This window comes from Microcaecilia unicolor, chromosome 11 (assembly GCF_901765095.1).
Source record: "Microcaecilia unicolor chromosome 11, aMicUni1.1, whole genome shotgun sequence".
Taxonomy (NCBI): domain Eukaryota; kingdom Metazoa; phylum Chordata; class Amphibia; order Gymnophiona; family Siphonopidae; genus Microcaecilia; species Microcaecilia unicolor.
The window spans coordinates 38370219-38387746 of NC_044041.1; the positions used below are offsets into that span (position 1 = coordinate 38370219).

The 17528-nt window shown below is 40.3% G+C and overlaps 1 protein-coding gene across 2 annotated transcripts in view; it reads right to left on the reverse strand.

Moving 5' to 3' along the window:
- The window catches only part of ZCCHC8 (zinc finger CCHC-type containing 8), a 43993-nt gene that overhangs the window by 25597 nt on the left and 868 nt on the right, over positions 1-17528 (reverse strand). For both annotated transcript variants that reach the window (XM_030217542.1, XM_030217540.1), the window contains exons 2-4: positions 13049-13091; positions 12383-12457; positions 4367-4472 (exon numbers count right to left, since the gene is read on the reverse strand). In XM_030217542.1, the coding sequence (XP_030073402.1) occupies positions 4367-4472; positions 12383-12457; positions 13049-13091 (224 nt within the window). The remainder of the gene's footprint in view (positions 1-4366; positions 4473-12382; positions 12458-13048; positions 13092-17528) is intronic.

The following is a 17528-nucleotide window of genomic DNA, read 5'->3' on the forward strand; positions in this document are numbered from 1 at the left end:
TATTCAGTTCAAGGATGGATAACAATAAATAAGAGCCAGACTAATCTATCCAGGAGCTACAAATAATTAGAACAAGCTAATATCACATATTAAAGTAGACAAACCCGCCTTACAAAATAGCAAAGCTTTTAAATGTTTTCTAAACTGAAAACAGCGAGTGCAAGGTCTTAAAGACAACGGAAGCTGGATCCACAGGTTAGCTAGTTGATATTGAATAGACAACGAAAGATGTTTGACTGATTTTATGTTCTTATACATTGGAAATCTTAATTGAAAAAAATTTTGAGTTTTGCATCTACTAGAGGACCCTTGTAACAGTGATACTAAAGTCAACATATTCTGGAATTTCACCAGTAAGAATTTTGAAACTGGTAACACCTAATCTGAACTGAATTCTATCAGCAATAGGTAACCACTGAAGTTTAGCATAGAAAGGTTGAAGTGATTCAAATCAGGATAACCCAAAAATTAGTCTAACAGCAGAATTCTGGAACAATTGTAGACAATGGATAAGTGATTTAGAATAGTTAGCTAACGTAAGGTTACAATAATCCAATCTTGATTACTGTAACCTTAGTCAGTTTTGATAGGGTTTCCCCCTTCACCAAAGTCCCAGTGGATGAAGCAATCCATATCATAAACCAGAAGCTACAGACACATGGACTATTGATGGAATGGGCTAACCTAGCAGCATTCTGTTTAAAAACAACACTCTTCAGTACCAGGAACAGTACTATGCCCAAACAGAAGACACAACGATGGGCTCCCCCGCTCTCCTCAGGGGTAGCCGAAATATTAATAGGGTTTCTTGAGTCCACCTTACTGGACAGTGCCAAGTTCAAACCCAAACTGTGGATCCACTATGCAGACCACACTTTTGTCATCTGGCCCTAGGGGCAGAAAAACCTCCGTGATTTTCTAAACCTTCTAAATAGCGGCCACCCCAACATAAAATTCACCATTGAGACCGAGACCAACGGATGCCTTCCCTTTCTGGATCTAATGATCAGAAAACGGACAGATGGGAGCCTGGGGTCACATGGTATACAGAAAATCCTCACATATAACCTCTCACCAGCTGAGAGATAATTATACATGTGACACTCAATGAAAAAGAATGGATAGCATTCTCTTTGCTGCTGGACTGCTGCCTCCATCTTAGTATTACTGAGTTTTTCAATAATTTAAAACTTGCTAAGGTAGAAAGGATATTAGTCCAATATAAAAAGAAAGCCCTTAGCTTGTATGGTATTATTACGAAATGCCTAGCCACCCACCTGGGTTCACCCCACAGCCACTAAGAGGGTCTATCCCCAGTTGGATGCTCAGGAGAAAGGTAGGGGAAAACTGATTGTTTAAAAATATAGCCAATTCCTTGAGGTTTACAGTGTATCTCAAAGGAACTGGCTATATTTTTAAACAATTACATTTCCCCTACCTTTCTCCTGGCAGCATAGAATTATAGAAGTTTTTTTTCCCCCAGTGTTGCTATGGCATAGGCATTTTTAGGTCAGACTCATTGAAAGAAAATGTCTTTGTGTGCTGCTGCCTTCCCTCTCCAGAAATCTCTGTCTCCTTCTCCACATCCATATGCTTAAAGAAGAAGATCTATTAAGAGATGTTCAGGATCTAACCCAGGCATGGCACTGGTCGAAGCCGTCAGTCAAACGAGACTGTCAAGGCTCTGGCATGTTATGGACATGGAGGTAACACATTGGAGGAACAAATTCTAGAAGGGCTGTGAATGAAGACTTGTGGTCTTAGGCCTTCCTCCCCCCCCCCCCCTTGGAGGGATTTCGTAAGGCACGAGGCAAAAGACAAAGGAGAGTAGCAGAAGCTGCTGTTACAACATGGCAGGGGGGAGGGGGATGAGGTGCAGAGTGGGCACGACTTGAGTGACAGTCTGGCATTTGTGTGGAGAAGGGGGACAGAGAGATGGCAATTTGGTAAGACAGGGAGGGAGAGAGAGAAGAATGTGCTGTTACAACATGGGAGTGGGTGCAGAGGGGGAGAAACTTGAGAGACAGTCTAGCATTTGGGTGTGGAAAAGGGAACAGAGAGATGGCTGGAGAGGGAAGGCAATTCAGTGGATACCAGGCAAAACACAAGAAGGGATAGCAGAAGGTACTGTTAATGGCGGGGGGGGGGGGGGGGTGTCTAAGGGAAGAGACTTGAGAGACATTCCAGTGTATGGCGAAGGGGACAGTGGCTGGAGAGGGAAGGCAGCATGCAGCCAGTTCCAGCAATGAAGGGAGAGCTGAAAGTCATAGTTGGGGTAGGGCTGAGGGGGGCACCTTACTGTGGTCTCTAACGTTGGCTCACTCATTCAGAGTCCTTGCACCCTACTCCTCCTGACACTCAATCCACCCTACTTTTACACTCAGTACTCACTTGCTAATCACCACGCCACTCTCAAATCCAAAAATGGTGTGCACAGGGGGACACTATTTAAATGTATAGTTGTAGTGGTGGGCAATGTAGCAGCAGAAGAGGACAATCATGGTCCTCCTTGTACACAAGTAATGCCACACTGGGAAAAGACCAAGGGTCCATCGAGCCCAGCATCCTGTCCACGACAGCGGTCACTCCATACATGGGGACAGGGAGCAGTAAGACTGTTTGGCTGTGCTGTGTGTGGCGTATGTGGGAAGCGGTGTATCAGGGAGGAGGAACAAGCAGCAGAACGGGAGGAGGGTGGCTGGAATCCAGCGGTAGTCTTTACCGAGATTTACCACAGCTCCCTGTTCCTGTCAGAACCCTGTCAGGAACTACATATATGCTGCAGGATTTCTGCGGCTCAACTGTACATCACGGTGCACTTGAGTCGCCGGCCGTTCATTGTGGCACACTTGGGGAGGTGCAGTGGCACACCAGCAGAAAAACGCTGCTCTAGAGAATATCTATTATTCAGACAATGAGCGATTGCTACGGGTGTTTCTTTTTAACGGTTCCCCAATATATATAGTGAAGAGGCAAAGGAAGACCTATATCTTTGTGCCACCCAAGCATTTATTTCATTTTCTGGAGGGTCATTCTCCTGGTTACTTCTGGAGACCCTACATTTTTCACTTCAACTAGCTAAATGGCAGAAACTGTTGATAATATCATGCAATGTACCACAGTAATGGTGGTGTGCTTGTGATATATATATATTTTTTTAATTTTAATGTGAGCTTTTGTCAGTGATAAATGTTTCCAAGAAAATATAAACAAGAAAAATTAATTTAAATAAAAAAGCTTATCAATAGAAATCAAACAAAATAAAACATGAAAAAGAAAATAAGATGATACCTTTTTTATTGGACATAACTTAATACATTTCTTGATTAGCTTTCGAAGGTTGCCCTTCTTCCTCAGATTGGAAATAATTTCCGATCTGAGGAAGAAGGGCAACCTTCGAAAGCTAATCAAGAAATGTATTATGTCCAATAAAAAAGGTATCATCTTATTTTCTTTTCCATGTTTTATTTTGATTTCTATTGATAACCTTTAAGAGTAGACTAACACGGCTACCACACCTCTCTAATAAAAAAGCTGAAACATTGGATAGCTTAGCATGGACTGAACAGCATATGCAATTAGACCAGATTTCTTGAATACTGGTCAACAATTATTTTTCATGATCATCAGATGATCATGAATATCAGATGGTCAAGGCTCACCAAATACAAAAATATCAGTTTGGTTTGAGATATTCTAAGAATGCAGCACAAATTCAACTTCAACTGAGAAGAAATAGGTTGAGAATTCCTGCTGTATTTCTGCCTTTATCCCCCTCACGATGAGCAAACACAGAGGGGGTGACACGAAGAATGATGCAGCACAAGCAAGGTCCAATGGACTCAGAGTTCACATCAGAAGTTTCTTTTCTTTGAGTCCACTGGACCTTGCTTGTGCTGCATCATCCTTCGTGTCACCCCCGTTGTGTTTGCTCATTTGGCTGTCTTTGTGAGGAGGACTTTTGTTCTTCTGTGGTTGTCATTTATCCCCCTCACCCCAGCACTGAAAAAATTCCTTGGACCCCTTTATCAACACGTGCATTTCTTCTGGGAGGAACTTAGCTAAACAATTAAACGTGTATTTCTTTCTTTTTTTTAATTTCTCATAAGCTTTTGTTAGACTTGGCAGACTCCCTGAAATCCTTTACTGAATATCAGATTCCCAGTTAAGAACCCCCTTACTATAAAACTTATCATAGACGTATAGTCTATATAATTAGCGATGCTTAGTGTTTTGATAAAAATGTACTACTTTCATAGCAAATAAAAACATCCTGCCTGAAAGACAACGGACATGCTGTTTAGTAGATATTTCTCCGACAGGTCTTACAAGGAGATGAAGATTATGTGCATGACATTTCTAATACCTGAGGCTTGACATTAAATGAGGTCTTTTCTGGATCTGAATTCTTCTGTTCTTCATACTTTTTAACCAAGTATGAAACAAAGTCTTCAACTTCCTGACGGTACTGCCTGTACAAGACAAACATGCCATTAGAATCATAAAGCTAGACTAATGCCGTACAAGAATTTGTCTGAAGTACCAATATACAGGAAGGCAAGAACTCAGGAGTCAAGTGATGAAAATAGCGAGCAGGCTCACCTCAGAGAAGCTCTTCAGCACCCTCCAGAAAATATCCTACCCCACGACTGATTATTACACCTAAGCGGACATTAACCATATACTTTGAGTGCGAGAAGAGCGCTGACACTGCAGGGAAGCTTTCTGGTAATGAATGCAAAGCCAAGGAGGCAATCCTTAAGAGTGGGCGAGACCAAACAATTCTAAGGTGGCATTTGATGACGTTGCTAAGCTTTTAACTCAATGTGTTAAGGTGGTAATCGAACACAAGCTGTCTCAACTGCATACCACTTTGCAGGAGATAAAGGATTCCATGGCAGCACAAGCTACGACAATCGCTGATATACTCACCATACTGAAGCCCAAGAACTGGCCATGGATCAACTGCACGAGCAATTAGCTCAATTGCAGAAGAAAAATACAGAGTTGGTGGTAAGAACAGATGATCAGGAAAACCACAGTTAGCGGAATAACCTCCAACTTATTGGGCTCCCTGAATCAGTAACTGACAAAGACTTGTTAGAGTTAAATGAGCAGGAGCTGCCCGAAAGCCTGGGCCTGGCCAGTGATTTTCCATATCTTACGGACAGAACTGAAGCCTTGAAAGCTTGTCATGCTAAAAAAAACAGACCTCAACCCCATGGTACAAAAGTTCTGCTATTTCAGGATTTCTCTGCAACTGTTGCTGCCCACTTGAAGAAAATGGTGCCTTATTGTTCACAGTTTCTTTTTTTTTTTTCTTAAATCGAGGTGGGAGAGGGGGTTTAGAATGCAATACCTGGTCCAGGTTTGGGTGTTATCATGCTAGAACTTGGAAGGTTTATTCTACAGTAGCTGAGCTAAAAACTTTTCTGTGCACCCTGGAGTGAACTTGCTGCTTCCCTAATCTCTGGCATTGTTACCAGGGTTTGCTCTGTGGTGCCTACTGTATTTCTGGCATGTTAAGTGTTCTCTGGCACTTTCTTCCCTGAAATCGCATACAAGATGGCTGACCCCCGGATTCTATAAATGATGCCAAAATGTTCACGTGCAAATTAGCTAATGAGCCATTAACATGCAATAAATTGTTAATTATTGCAGTTAATTGGCAGTAATTAGAATTTGCACGTGCATCTTTCTGCATGTTATAAAGGGGGCATGCAAGTCAAAAGGGGGCATAGTGGGCATTCCAAAAAACTGCATGTGCTATAGAATAGCGCCATTCCCTCAAATTCCAAGAGTTGGGCGCCGGAATTTACACCAGATTTCATCTGGCATAAATACCAGCTCCCAACTTTTGGCAAAGGAGCCGGCTCTAAGTGCTATTCTATAAAAGCGCCATTTATAGAATATACTCTGTGCTGATTTCTCAGCTTTGTGTAAAGAATTTATCCCTGAACATTTTATTACTATACTGAGACTGTTTGGCCTGGACTGAATTCTTCAGTGCCTTGATTTCTTATCAATGAAGGCTAAGAGGCTAGCTGGCAGCATGCCACACATTGCATTCTCTCTCATGATGTTGCTTTGAACCTAAGAAGAAAAACTACATGCAGACTGTTTGGTTAACAGCACTACAGACACACATAGCTTCTACAAAATGGAGATTGAGTCCTGTTTAGTGTCGGGATTGCAACTTTCAAATTTATGTCTGTAAGGCATGGCAGGAGACCTTGGAGGACGGGAAGGAGTTAAATGCTACTGTTCTCTGGGAAACAGCTAAGTTGGTGCTGAGAGGGAAAATCATATATTAACCATACCAAAAAGCACAGGGATGCAGATACTAATTGTAGACCTTCCCATGATGTAGCCTAGTGCAAAACATGAATTTATGATGGAAGGTGATGTCTCCCTGAATGCCTCTCTAAAGGCTTCTGTTAAAGACAAGTGAATGAGAAATTCTTATGGATATTTAAAATTATAAATATAATGTGAATGTACTTATTGTAAACCACCAAGAGTTCCATGAATTGTGCGAGTTATATTATTATTAGCATTTCTATAGCGCTACCAGACGCACGCAGCGCTGAACACCTGATACAAAGAGACAGTCCTTGCTCAAAAGAGCTTACAATCTAAATAATAATAGAACAGTGTATAACCTCCATCACATCAACAATCGCTGTGTAAGGTGCAGCACTTAGTAACACAGTAAGTGATGGCAGATAAAGACCTGAATGTTCCATTCATTCTACATAATAGTCATATTCATTATCAATTCAAGATTTAAAATCAACAATGAATGTGATATTATATACTTGATCATGGTCTTTCTTTGGTGTTTCTGGGACATAGACCACAGAAGTCCCATCGGCTCTGTCCTTATGTTCCAACTACTGGAGATGCCGTCAAAGCCCACTCCAGCCTATCCAAATCCGTCTTGTCATTTGTGGGGCACTGTCCTCATGTTCCAAACTACTGGAGTTTCCGTCAAAGCTCTCTCCAACCCATCCTAAACCGGATCGCCATATGTGGGACTCAGACCGCATAAGCCAGCCCTGGCCTTAGTCGATGCAGCTACAGTTGCCATCTAAGCATCACTTGATATGCAAAACACATATGCAACCCTTTAAGTTTTATTATATCAATCATTCATTTTCTAATTATAGATCCTCTGTGTTCACCCCACGTCTTTTTGAATTCCGCCACAGTTTTTATTTTTCCACTACCTCCCACAGGAGGTCATTCTAGGCATTAACTACCCTCTCCATGAACAAGAATTTTCTGACATTACTCCTAAGTCTACCACCCCGCAACCACAATTCATTTCCTCTAGTTTAACTACTTTCCCTTCTCTGAAAAATATTTGTTTCTATATTAATACCTTTCAAGTATTTAAACGTCTGTATCATATCTCCCCTGTCCCTCCTCTCCTCTAGGGTATATATATTCAGGCCTTCCAGTCTCTTCTCATATGTCCTTCTCATATCATTCTCATCGCCCTCCTCTGGACTGCTTCAAGTCTTCTTATATCTTCAACAAGATACAGCCTCCAAAACGGAACACAATACTCCAAGTGGGGCCTCACCAACAACTTGTACAGGGGCATCAACACCTCTTTTCTTCTGCTGGTTACACCTCTCTTTATACAGCCTAGCATCCTTCTGGCTACTGCCACCACCTTGTCACACTGTTTCTTCGCCTTCAGATTCTCAGATACTATCACCCCAAGATCTTTCTCCTTGTCTGTGCATATCAGCCTCTCACCGCCTAGCACATATGTCTCCCTTGGATTTCTACTCCCTAAGTGCATCACTTCGCACTTCTTAGCATTGAATTTTAATTACCAAACATTAGACCATTCTTCTAATTTCTGCAAATCCTTTTTCATGTTTTCCACTCCCTCCAGAGTGTCCACTCTGTTACAAATCTTGGTATCATCCCCCAAAAGACAGACCTTACCTACTAAACTTAATGTTGCTCACAAATATATTGAACAGTATCGGTCCCAGCACTGATTCTTGAGCCACTCCACTACTCATCTTTCCTTTCTCCAAGTGAATTCCATTAACCACCATCCTCTGGTGTGTCTGTCAACCAATTCCTAATCCAATTCACTACTTTGGGTCCTAACTTCAGCCTGTCAAGCTTATTCAAGAGCCTCTTATGAGGAACCATGTCAAAGGCTTTGCTGAAATCTAAGCAGGCTACATCTAGCGTATGTCCTCCATCCAATTCTCTGGTCACCCAGTCAAAGAATTCAATCAGATTTATTTGGCATGATTTACCTTAGGTAAACCCATATTGTCTCGGATCTTGTAACCTATTGGATTCAAGGAAATTCACTACCCTTTCCTTCAACATCGCGTCCATTTCTTTTCCAATAACCAGTGAGGCTTACCGGCCTGTAGTTTCCAGCTTCTTCTCTGTCACCATTTTTGTGAAGAGGGACCATATCCGCTCTTCCCCAATCCCACGGAACCTCCCCCGTCTCCAAGGATTTACTAAACAAATCTTTAAAAAGATCTCCCAGAACCTCTCTGAGCGTCCTCAATATCCTGGGATGGAGCCTGCCCAGTCCCATGGCTTTGTCCATTTTTAATTTTTCAAGTCGTTCATAAACACTTTCTTCTGTGAACGATACCATATCCCCTCCATTCTCATATATACCTTTGCCAGTCAATCATGGTCCTTCTCCGGGATTTTCTTTCATGAACACAGAAGTATTTGTTTAGCACATTTGCTTTTTCCTCACTATTCTCCACATAGTGGTTCACAGCATCTTTCACTCTCACAATTCCATTTTTAGTCTTCTCCTTTCACTAATATACCTGAAAAAATTCTTGTCATCCTTCCTTACATTTCTAGCCATTTGTTCTTCTGTTTGTGCTTTTGCCAGACGTATCTCTCTTGGCTTCTTTCAGTTTCATCCTCATTCTTCTTGATCTTTCCGCTGCTTTTGACACTGTCGATCACAGCATACTTCTCGATATCCTGTCCTCACTTGGATTCCAGGGCTCTGTCCTTTCCTGGTTCTCTTCCTACCTCTCCCTCAGAACCTTTAGTGTTCACTCTGGTGGATCCTCTTCTACTTCTATCCCTCTGCCTGTCGGCGTACCTCAGGGTTCTGTTCTTGGTCCCCTCCTCTTTTCTATCTACACTTCTTCCCTTGGTTCATTAATCTCATCTCATGGCTTTTCCTATCATCTCTATGCTGATGACTCCCAAATCTACCTTTCTACCCCTGATATCTCACCTTGCATCCAAACCAAAGTTTCAGCGTGCTTGTCTGACATTGCTGCCTGGATGTCTCAACGCCACCTGAAATTAAATATGACCAAAACCGAGCTTCTCATTTTCCCCCTCAAACCCACCTCCCCGCTCCCCCCGTTTTCTATTTCTGTTGATGGCTCTCTCATTCTCCCTGTCTCCTCGGCTCGAAACCTTGGGGTCATCTTTGACTCTTCTCTCTCCTTCTCTGCTCATATCCAGCAGACCACCAAGAACTGTCGTTTCTTTCTTTACAACATCCGTAAATTCCGCCCCTTTCTTTCCGAGCACTCTACCAAAACCCTCATCCACACCCTTGTCACCTCTCGTTTAGACTACTGCAATCTGCTTCTTGCTGGCCTCCCACTTAGTCACCTCTCCCCTCGGTTCAAAACTCTGCTGCCCGTCTCATTTTCCGCCAGGGTCGCTTTACTCATACTACCCCTCTCCTCAAGACCCTTCACTGGCTCCCTATCCGTTTTCGCATCCTGTTCAAACTTCTTCTACTAACCTATAAATGTATTCACTCTGCTGCTCCCCAGTATCTCTCCACACTCGTCCTTCCCTACACCCCTTCCCGTGCACTCCGCTCCATGGATAAATCCTTCTTATCTGTTCCCTTCTCCACTACTGCCAACTCCAGACTTCGCGCCTTCTGTCTCGCTGCACCCTACGCCTGGAATAAACTTCCTGAGCCCCTACGTCTTGCCCCATCCTTGGCCACCTTTAAATCTAGACTGAAAGCCCACCTCTTTAACATTGCTTTTGACTCGTAACCACTCGCCTCCACCTACCCTCCTCACTTCCTTCCCGTTCACATTAATTGATTTGATTTGCTTACTTTATTTATTTTTTGTCTATTAGATTGTAAGCTCTTTGAGCAGGGACTGTCTTTCTTCTATGTTTGTGCAGCGCTGCGTATGCCTTGTAGCGCTATAGAAATGCTAAATAGTAGTAGTAGTTTCATCCGGTATTTCTCTGTGTTCCTCTTCTTGAGTTTTTTTTTTGTTTCATGAACTCCAACTCTTTAGCCTTTATTTTCTCAGCCACTTGCTTGGAGAACCATAACAGTTTCCTTTTTCTCTTGCTTTTATTTACTCTCCTTACATAAAGGTTAGTAGCCATATTTATAGCTCCTTTCAGCCTGGACCACTGCCCTTCCACTTATCATATGTCCTCCCAGCCCATCAGCTCTTTCTTCAGGTATTCCCTCATTTTGCTGAAGTCAGCATGTTTGAAATCTAGGACTTTTGAGTGGCTGCCCTCCACTTTAGCTGTTATATCAAACCAAACTGTTTGATGATCACTGCTGCCCAGGAGGGCACCCACTTGGATATTAGACACACTTTCCCCATTTGTGAGAAACCAGATACAGAACTGCTTCTTCCCTTGTGGGTTCCGTCACCATTTGTCTGAGCAGAGCACTTTGTAAGGCATCCACGATCTGTCTACTTCTTTCCAATTCCAGATGGAACTTTTGGAATCCTGAGAGGGGATGGGGAAGGATAGTTGTATGTGATTAAGTATGTACGGGATGTATGAGTGACTGTCTGGGGGTTTTATGGGTAAAAGGGAGAAAAACTATAATCAAGCTAAATTCTGAGTCCCCTCTCAAATAACATTTCACCAGGAAGATTTGTTAGGTGTATATTTTTTGCCTGTTTTCAATGTGTTCTTCTAATATTTTATGTATGTATTGTATCATGTTACAGTGCTTGAATAAATAAAAATATTTAAGGAAAAAAAAATGAAAAGGAAAGGCAAAAATTCAGTAACTCTGAAAACTGAGGGCATCTATATATATAAAAGGCACCTCCAATGTTCCAATGAAGCCTCAAGCCGGATGAGGCGCCCGAGGTATCCGGTTTGGCCTGCAGTCACTGTAGCTCCGTCCTCGCGTCAAAACGCGATGTCGTCGAGGGCAGGGCGGCGAAGGCACAACGCACGAGTTCCACAGATTCAGTGACAGCAGCGGGGAGAGCAATGCGAACTTTCATCACAAACTCGCAACCAAGTGAGTGAGGGAGGGAGTGAGGGACGGGGGGGGGGGGGGAATTACCTTGCTAGCGCCCATTTCATTTTTTTCCGAAACGGGCATTTCTTACTAGTGGTAACAGAATACCTGCCTTTGCTTGTGGGTGAGCAGGACTTGTGACTATTCATTTTTAGAAATTGTGTCTTGAAGATTGAAAAACAGAGAAAGAGTGATTTTTTTTATTTCTTAGAGACAAGAGAAAGCTATTGCAATTAATTCTATGAGGTTTTTTTTTTTTGTATAGGAGACAGAGCCAATGAACTTAAATCTACGTCTGCAGAGGAAAAAAACATTTGCTAGGCGAGATAGTGTTTGTAGAAACAAATTTACAAAAGGTATTCTTTTGCGTTGAGAACTCTGGGAAGGTTATTCCTGTAAGATAGTACCCAGTGGTGTTTAAAAAGAGTTTAAATTCCTAAATCATAAGTCTTCCATGATGCCTACTTGCCAGGAAGGCTTGGGAAAAAAAAATCACTGCTTGTCTACGGATATAAGCAACAAGGAATGGATCTACTCTTTGGGGTGCTGAATTGGCCACTCTTAGAAATAGGTTGCTTGGCTTGATATGCCATACTGGATGACATCAAAGGTTTATCTTACGTTCCTCTACACATATAAAAATTATCTAAGCTGAATTGAAATATAAGAGATGAAAGATGAGACAATTTCTATGTAAAATCAATAGCTTTAAAATTAGTTAAAATAAATTAAAATGATCCATCCTATACAGCAAGTTGTAGTATTTTAACCATTAGCATGTGTTTAATCAGCCTTACGTAAAGTAAGATGTTTTCAGTTATACCTTTGTTGTAAGGGATACTAAATTACATTTGGAGTTAAAAAAATTGTTGTGTACCAAACTTAGAACTTCTGTAGACTAAAAATGGTGCTGCCCGCTCACAAATCCACTCTAGAACATTGAACCAATGCAGCTTCAGCAACTGGGAAGTTCTGATTTTGTCACTGAAAACAAGTGCTTTTGTATTAATCTGAATCAGGAACCATCCAGGATAAGTGCCATGCTAGACAGTTACAAAAAGCACAAGTAAAACCAAGCCATGTACAAAAACTACTTACTTTGAAATATCATTATTCAGAAACAAGATCTCTAACAAAGGTCCATCCAGCCTGGAATTATCCACAGAGAGTCCACTAAAACATACAGTAACTGCAATTAATACACTACATTTTGGCTTATCAATAAAACAGACACTATTCCAAAGTAAAAATTATATAACTATCTAACAAAATGTTCAATGAATACAAAAATTACATATACTAGCATTAAAACTATTGCATAACACTTTTTCTATGTAAAAATATTTTATGCTTATACACTTCTACAGTGTTATTTCCATTTCCTTTATTGGAGGCAAAATGATACAATTTCCTTTCTTATTCCGGTCAAATTAACAAATGAGATTTCAGAAACTAACCTACAGTTACAAAAGAGTGGGCGAAAAGTTTTATCTATTTTATGCTCTTTTACTCATTTGACAATAACTTAATTTTTATACAATGCTCTGGTTATTTGTTACTTTGCCTATGTACCTTGCATTAAATATCATGGAAATGCAGATCACATTTGAAAAACATCAAATAAAAATGCACCAATACTAAAACAGCATAAGTACATGAAATTGTTTAAGCATTTATTAAACTACAAAACATAAATAGTGCATTGCATCTCACTAACAACATAATCTTATAATGAAGATCTTTATGCCTGCCCATAAAATATACCTGGGTCGAGTCAGAATGTTCAATTTTCTTCTGAGTTCTTGATGTTAACTGTTGTTAAGGAATAATAATTAGCCAATTTAAATGCAACAGAGTCAAAATAAAAGCAGTGAAACTTAATTACTTGGAGATAAAAGTTTATAGGACAAAAGCTTTAAAATTTAGCTTTATGTGTTTCATTATAAAAACACACAAGTCAAGATCTAAACAGAATTTTCTTCGCTGCTGCACGAGTCACTTAGGAGGATTCTTTACTACAGTGTGCTATGTTTTTGTACTTAGCATGATTTAATTTTTGATGTTAAGGCGCACAAAGGATGTGGTAATTGGGAGCGTGCCCTGCCTGTCCTCAGCAACAATTACTACACTGAAAACTGCACTAGCACACATAAACTTGCTTGCCCTGGGATTGGTAGCATGGAACATTGGATTGGCCACTGTTGGAAACAGGATACTGGGCTAGACAGATCATTGGTCTGACCCAGTATGGCAACGCTTATGTTCCTATACAATTAATGTGAATGCTCTTACCGGCTGTTACTGAGGAGGCATTAAGTGAACCAGCGCTAACTGCCCTTATAACACAACATGGAATTAACATGCGAATTATGCATTAACCCCCATGGTACCACGGTAACAGTGCGTTTGTGTGGAAGCAGTTAACACACCCTAATTTGCACATTAACCCCCTGATTCTGTAAAGGTTGCTGAAAACTGAGTGTTGAATTTAAGATAATGAACTAATTAGTGCCAATAATTGGCTTTTTAATAAGCAATTATTGGCACTGAAGTTAGGCATGGCCCGAACAAGGGGGCACAGAAAGAAGCCGGTCATGGCCGTTTCAGGGCGGAATGGAGGCGTGGTTTTGAGTTACATGCATAATTACAGAATATGGGTGCTCCACGTGTAAATTTAGGCGTGGACATTTGCACCATGCTTTCGTTGGTGCCTAAATTTATGTGTGACCATAATGCTTAAACATTATTCTATAAACTGTGCCGAACTTTAGGAGTGGCTTATAACACTTAAGCAGTTTCTTTCTGTGACGATTTTTTAGACATCATATATAGAATTAACCCTAACTGCTTAGTGCACTTCAGTGAAAGGGCCCCTCAGTTGGTTGTTCAGTTCTGAATCTGGATATTTAAAAAAAATACATTTTTTTTAAAGTTACAGCAGAGGACTTTTAATTTTTGAAAAAAGCCAAATCCCACTGAGAAAATTTTTATACATTACAGATGAACTTTTATGGTAAAAACCTGAATAAAAGATTAAGGATTAAGATTTATTTTTTACACTTTAGTCTTTATCTTTCAACAGGCAAGAAGAAAGAGCTTTTTTTCTCTTTAAATGAACATTATCAGTCATTCACAGCTATGATTCAATTTAATCTTCCTTTTTGGTACCGCATCAAAGGTACAAATACATCACAAGGATTAATCCATCTTGCTGAGCTGTCTCCTCAGACTTATGCCACTAAAATTTGTTTAACCTTCAAATTTATGCCAATAAATAACATACTGTAAAAACAAAGTGGCATCACTAAGGGGTCCTTTTACTAAGCTGTGGTAAATGCTAGGATGCGTAGCAGCTTAAAACAGCTTACTACGGGTCAAGTTCAGACATACTGCGATAAGTTAAAAAAATAGTTTTATTCTCTGTGGAGGAGGCATGGCTGGGGGTGCAGAGTAGGCACTCCTGTGCTAATCAGCGAGTCCACAATTAACATGTGTTAACTGGCTAGCACAGGATTACCGCCTACTAAACAGGTGTTGGTTAAGTGTTCCCATTAGTTCTTTTTAACGGCTGTACACTTGTGGCAACATTAGCACATGGCCATTTTCTAGCTGCAGTATAAATTACCTTAGTACACAGGAAAAACCTGCGTAAGGACATGCTAAGGCCACTTTTTACTGTGGCTTACTAAAAGAACCCCTAAAATAGAAGAGCTGATTCTGATTTGCATATGGGCATCTGTGGACATATCTCAAATGGATAGACTGGATGGATCATTTTAGTGTTTATATGCTGTCACTATGTTACTATTTACTACACAGGTACTACTAAGATCCTCTTTCTACAGAGTTTTTCTTTCATACTGTACTAATTCAAAGTGCCCTTTCAAACTGAGGATACACTTTTCCTGTGGAATAGAGGAATTTTAAAATGTCTACCAATGTCATCACAATAAAACATGCAAGTATCTATCCCACAGACAAAAATATTATAGCAAAAGCTCAGGACCCTATTTTCATATGTGTTCCTTGATCAACTATGTTTAAGGAACAAATGTTTGAAAAGAATGATTTGAGCAATTGAAATACTAAGGGACCCTTTTATAAAGTTGAGGTAAACACTAATTCTTGCTTACCACAGCAAAAAATGGCTTACAGCGAGGTACGCTGAGATGTCTTGCGGTAATTTTGTGATGTGTGCACGCTAACAAATTAAATTTATTTTTTAGTACTGGGGATCAGGTCTGGGGGCAGAAAGTGGGCACCTTCTCTATTAATTGGTTAGTGCGTGGGCATTGCTGCATGCTAACTGATTAGCACAGGCGAGTAGTCCCTACCACCTACAAAATAGGTGCTCATGTGTAAATGGCCACATGGTAACGGGAAAATTAGCATGTGGCCATTAACACGAAACATTGGAAAATCATCCATTTTACCCCAGTAGTAATAATGGACCCTAAGTAAAAATGCCATTTAAAATATTTTTCTATTACATCTCACCTAATACATGGATAATTTTAAACTAAAGGCTTGATTCCCCTAAGACAAAATCTTAATCAAGAGGCCTTTCACTAAAGTGTGCTAAGCAGTCAATGCATAAGTACCTTATCCATTACTGCATTTGCATGATAGAGCATGTTAATTTATATGCAAATACATGGCCTGTTAAGAGGCACAAAATGTGCATGAACTGTTGCAGTTAGCATAGATGCATTTTGGAGGCAGTAAGGGCATCTATGTTGTAAACACACACCACACTATAAAAAAAACTTTCCTATACAGTAAACATAGTGAGAACACCCCCAACAGTTTGTGCGCAGGCTGTGTATTCACTAGTGCTGTTCAATTTGTAATTTGAGTTTGGCAAATCAAATTGATTTTTTTTAATCGGATAGTTCGATTCCCCCGTCCACCCGCGTACTTTTTAAAACTGTTCTTTGCCAGCAGCAAGTATGAGTAGTCAGTGACACTGCTAGCACTGGCTGCACAGCCTTCCCGGTGACGTAACCTCCTGTTTCTGCAGAGGTGAGAATACGCCGGCGGGAAGGCTGTGGGGGTCGTGCCGTGGGAGCAGTGTACTTGTTGGTTGCTCCTTTTCACTGCTGGAAATGATCAACAATTTTAAAAGGACCAGAACTACTAGGCAGGATTGCTTTGGTGCTTCTGGTTTGAACTTTGTCAAATTGATTATAAAAATGGAAAAGTGTAGGACATCTATCTCACAGATTTTCAAGTTGGTTAGGAGCTGTATGATAGATACAGGCCATATCTCCAATACAGGCTTCTATAAATCACCCCAGCCCTCAATATATCCAAAACTCTATTTCTTATATCAGCTTTCAGTAGCAATTTTCTAACTATCCATACAAATTCTGTGAATAATTTTTAGCTGTGGAGTAACTGGGATTGTGTCAGTGTGCTGTGATTTGTTTTGGTGGAGTTGTCTGGTTTATTTGTGGTAAGGTAGGTTTTAGTCTTGTTTTTATCACTTAGTTTAATTTTGGCAACAATTGTCAGCCAGCTTCATCCTATACTAAATTAATTCAACTCAACTCATATTTGGACCTGAGATTTAAGACAAATTCCACAGATCAACTCTGGATCAATTCGTGTACCAATTTTTTTGGCCAGCCTACCTCTATTTACTTGTACAGATAGATGTACAGGTATAGAGCTGAATGTACTGGAGACTTGATATGTGAACCAGCTACAAATGAAAGAGGTGGTAAATTTATATCATAGGCCTGTTTTGCCAATTAATGCTGACAAATTATACCACAGTGGCCTTAAAGAACTGAATCAAATTGAAAAATCAATTCACACGAGCAAATCAAATCAAATTTTTTTGACTGAATTGGACAGCACTAGTAATCACCACGTTACATGTAAAAATTAACATACAGTAAGTGCAAAACTTACTGTACTCTAATAAAAGGTCCCCAGGTCTTCGTGAGAATCATAGATTATTTTAGCAGCTTTTACATAGGTAATTACACCTAGCCAATGCAAATTCCCATACCTTTAGTATTCTTTTATATATGAATAAATAAAAGATTCTAAAATAAATAAACATTGTGACAATACTCCCCTTACAACATTTTTCAAGACATAATCACGTTAACATGCTCAAAACAAACACCCAGTCTGTTTCTTAAGAGACACCAGCTAAATTTGTATGACTACACAAAATCCGACATGCTTAAAAAACAAGCTTTGTTTATAACTGGGCAGGTTGTTTATTTTATCA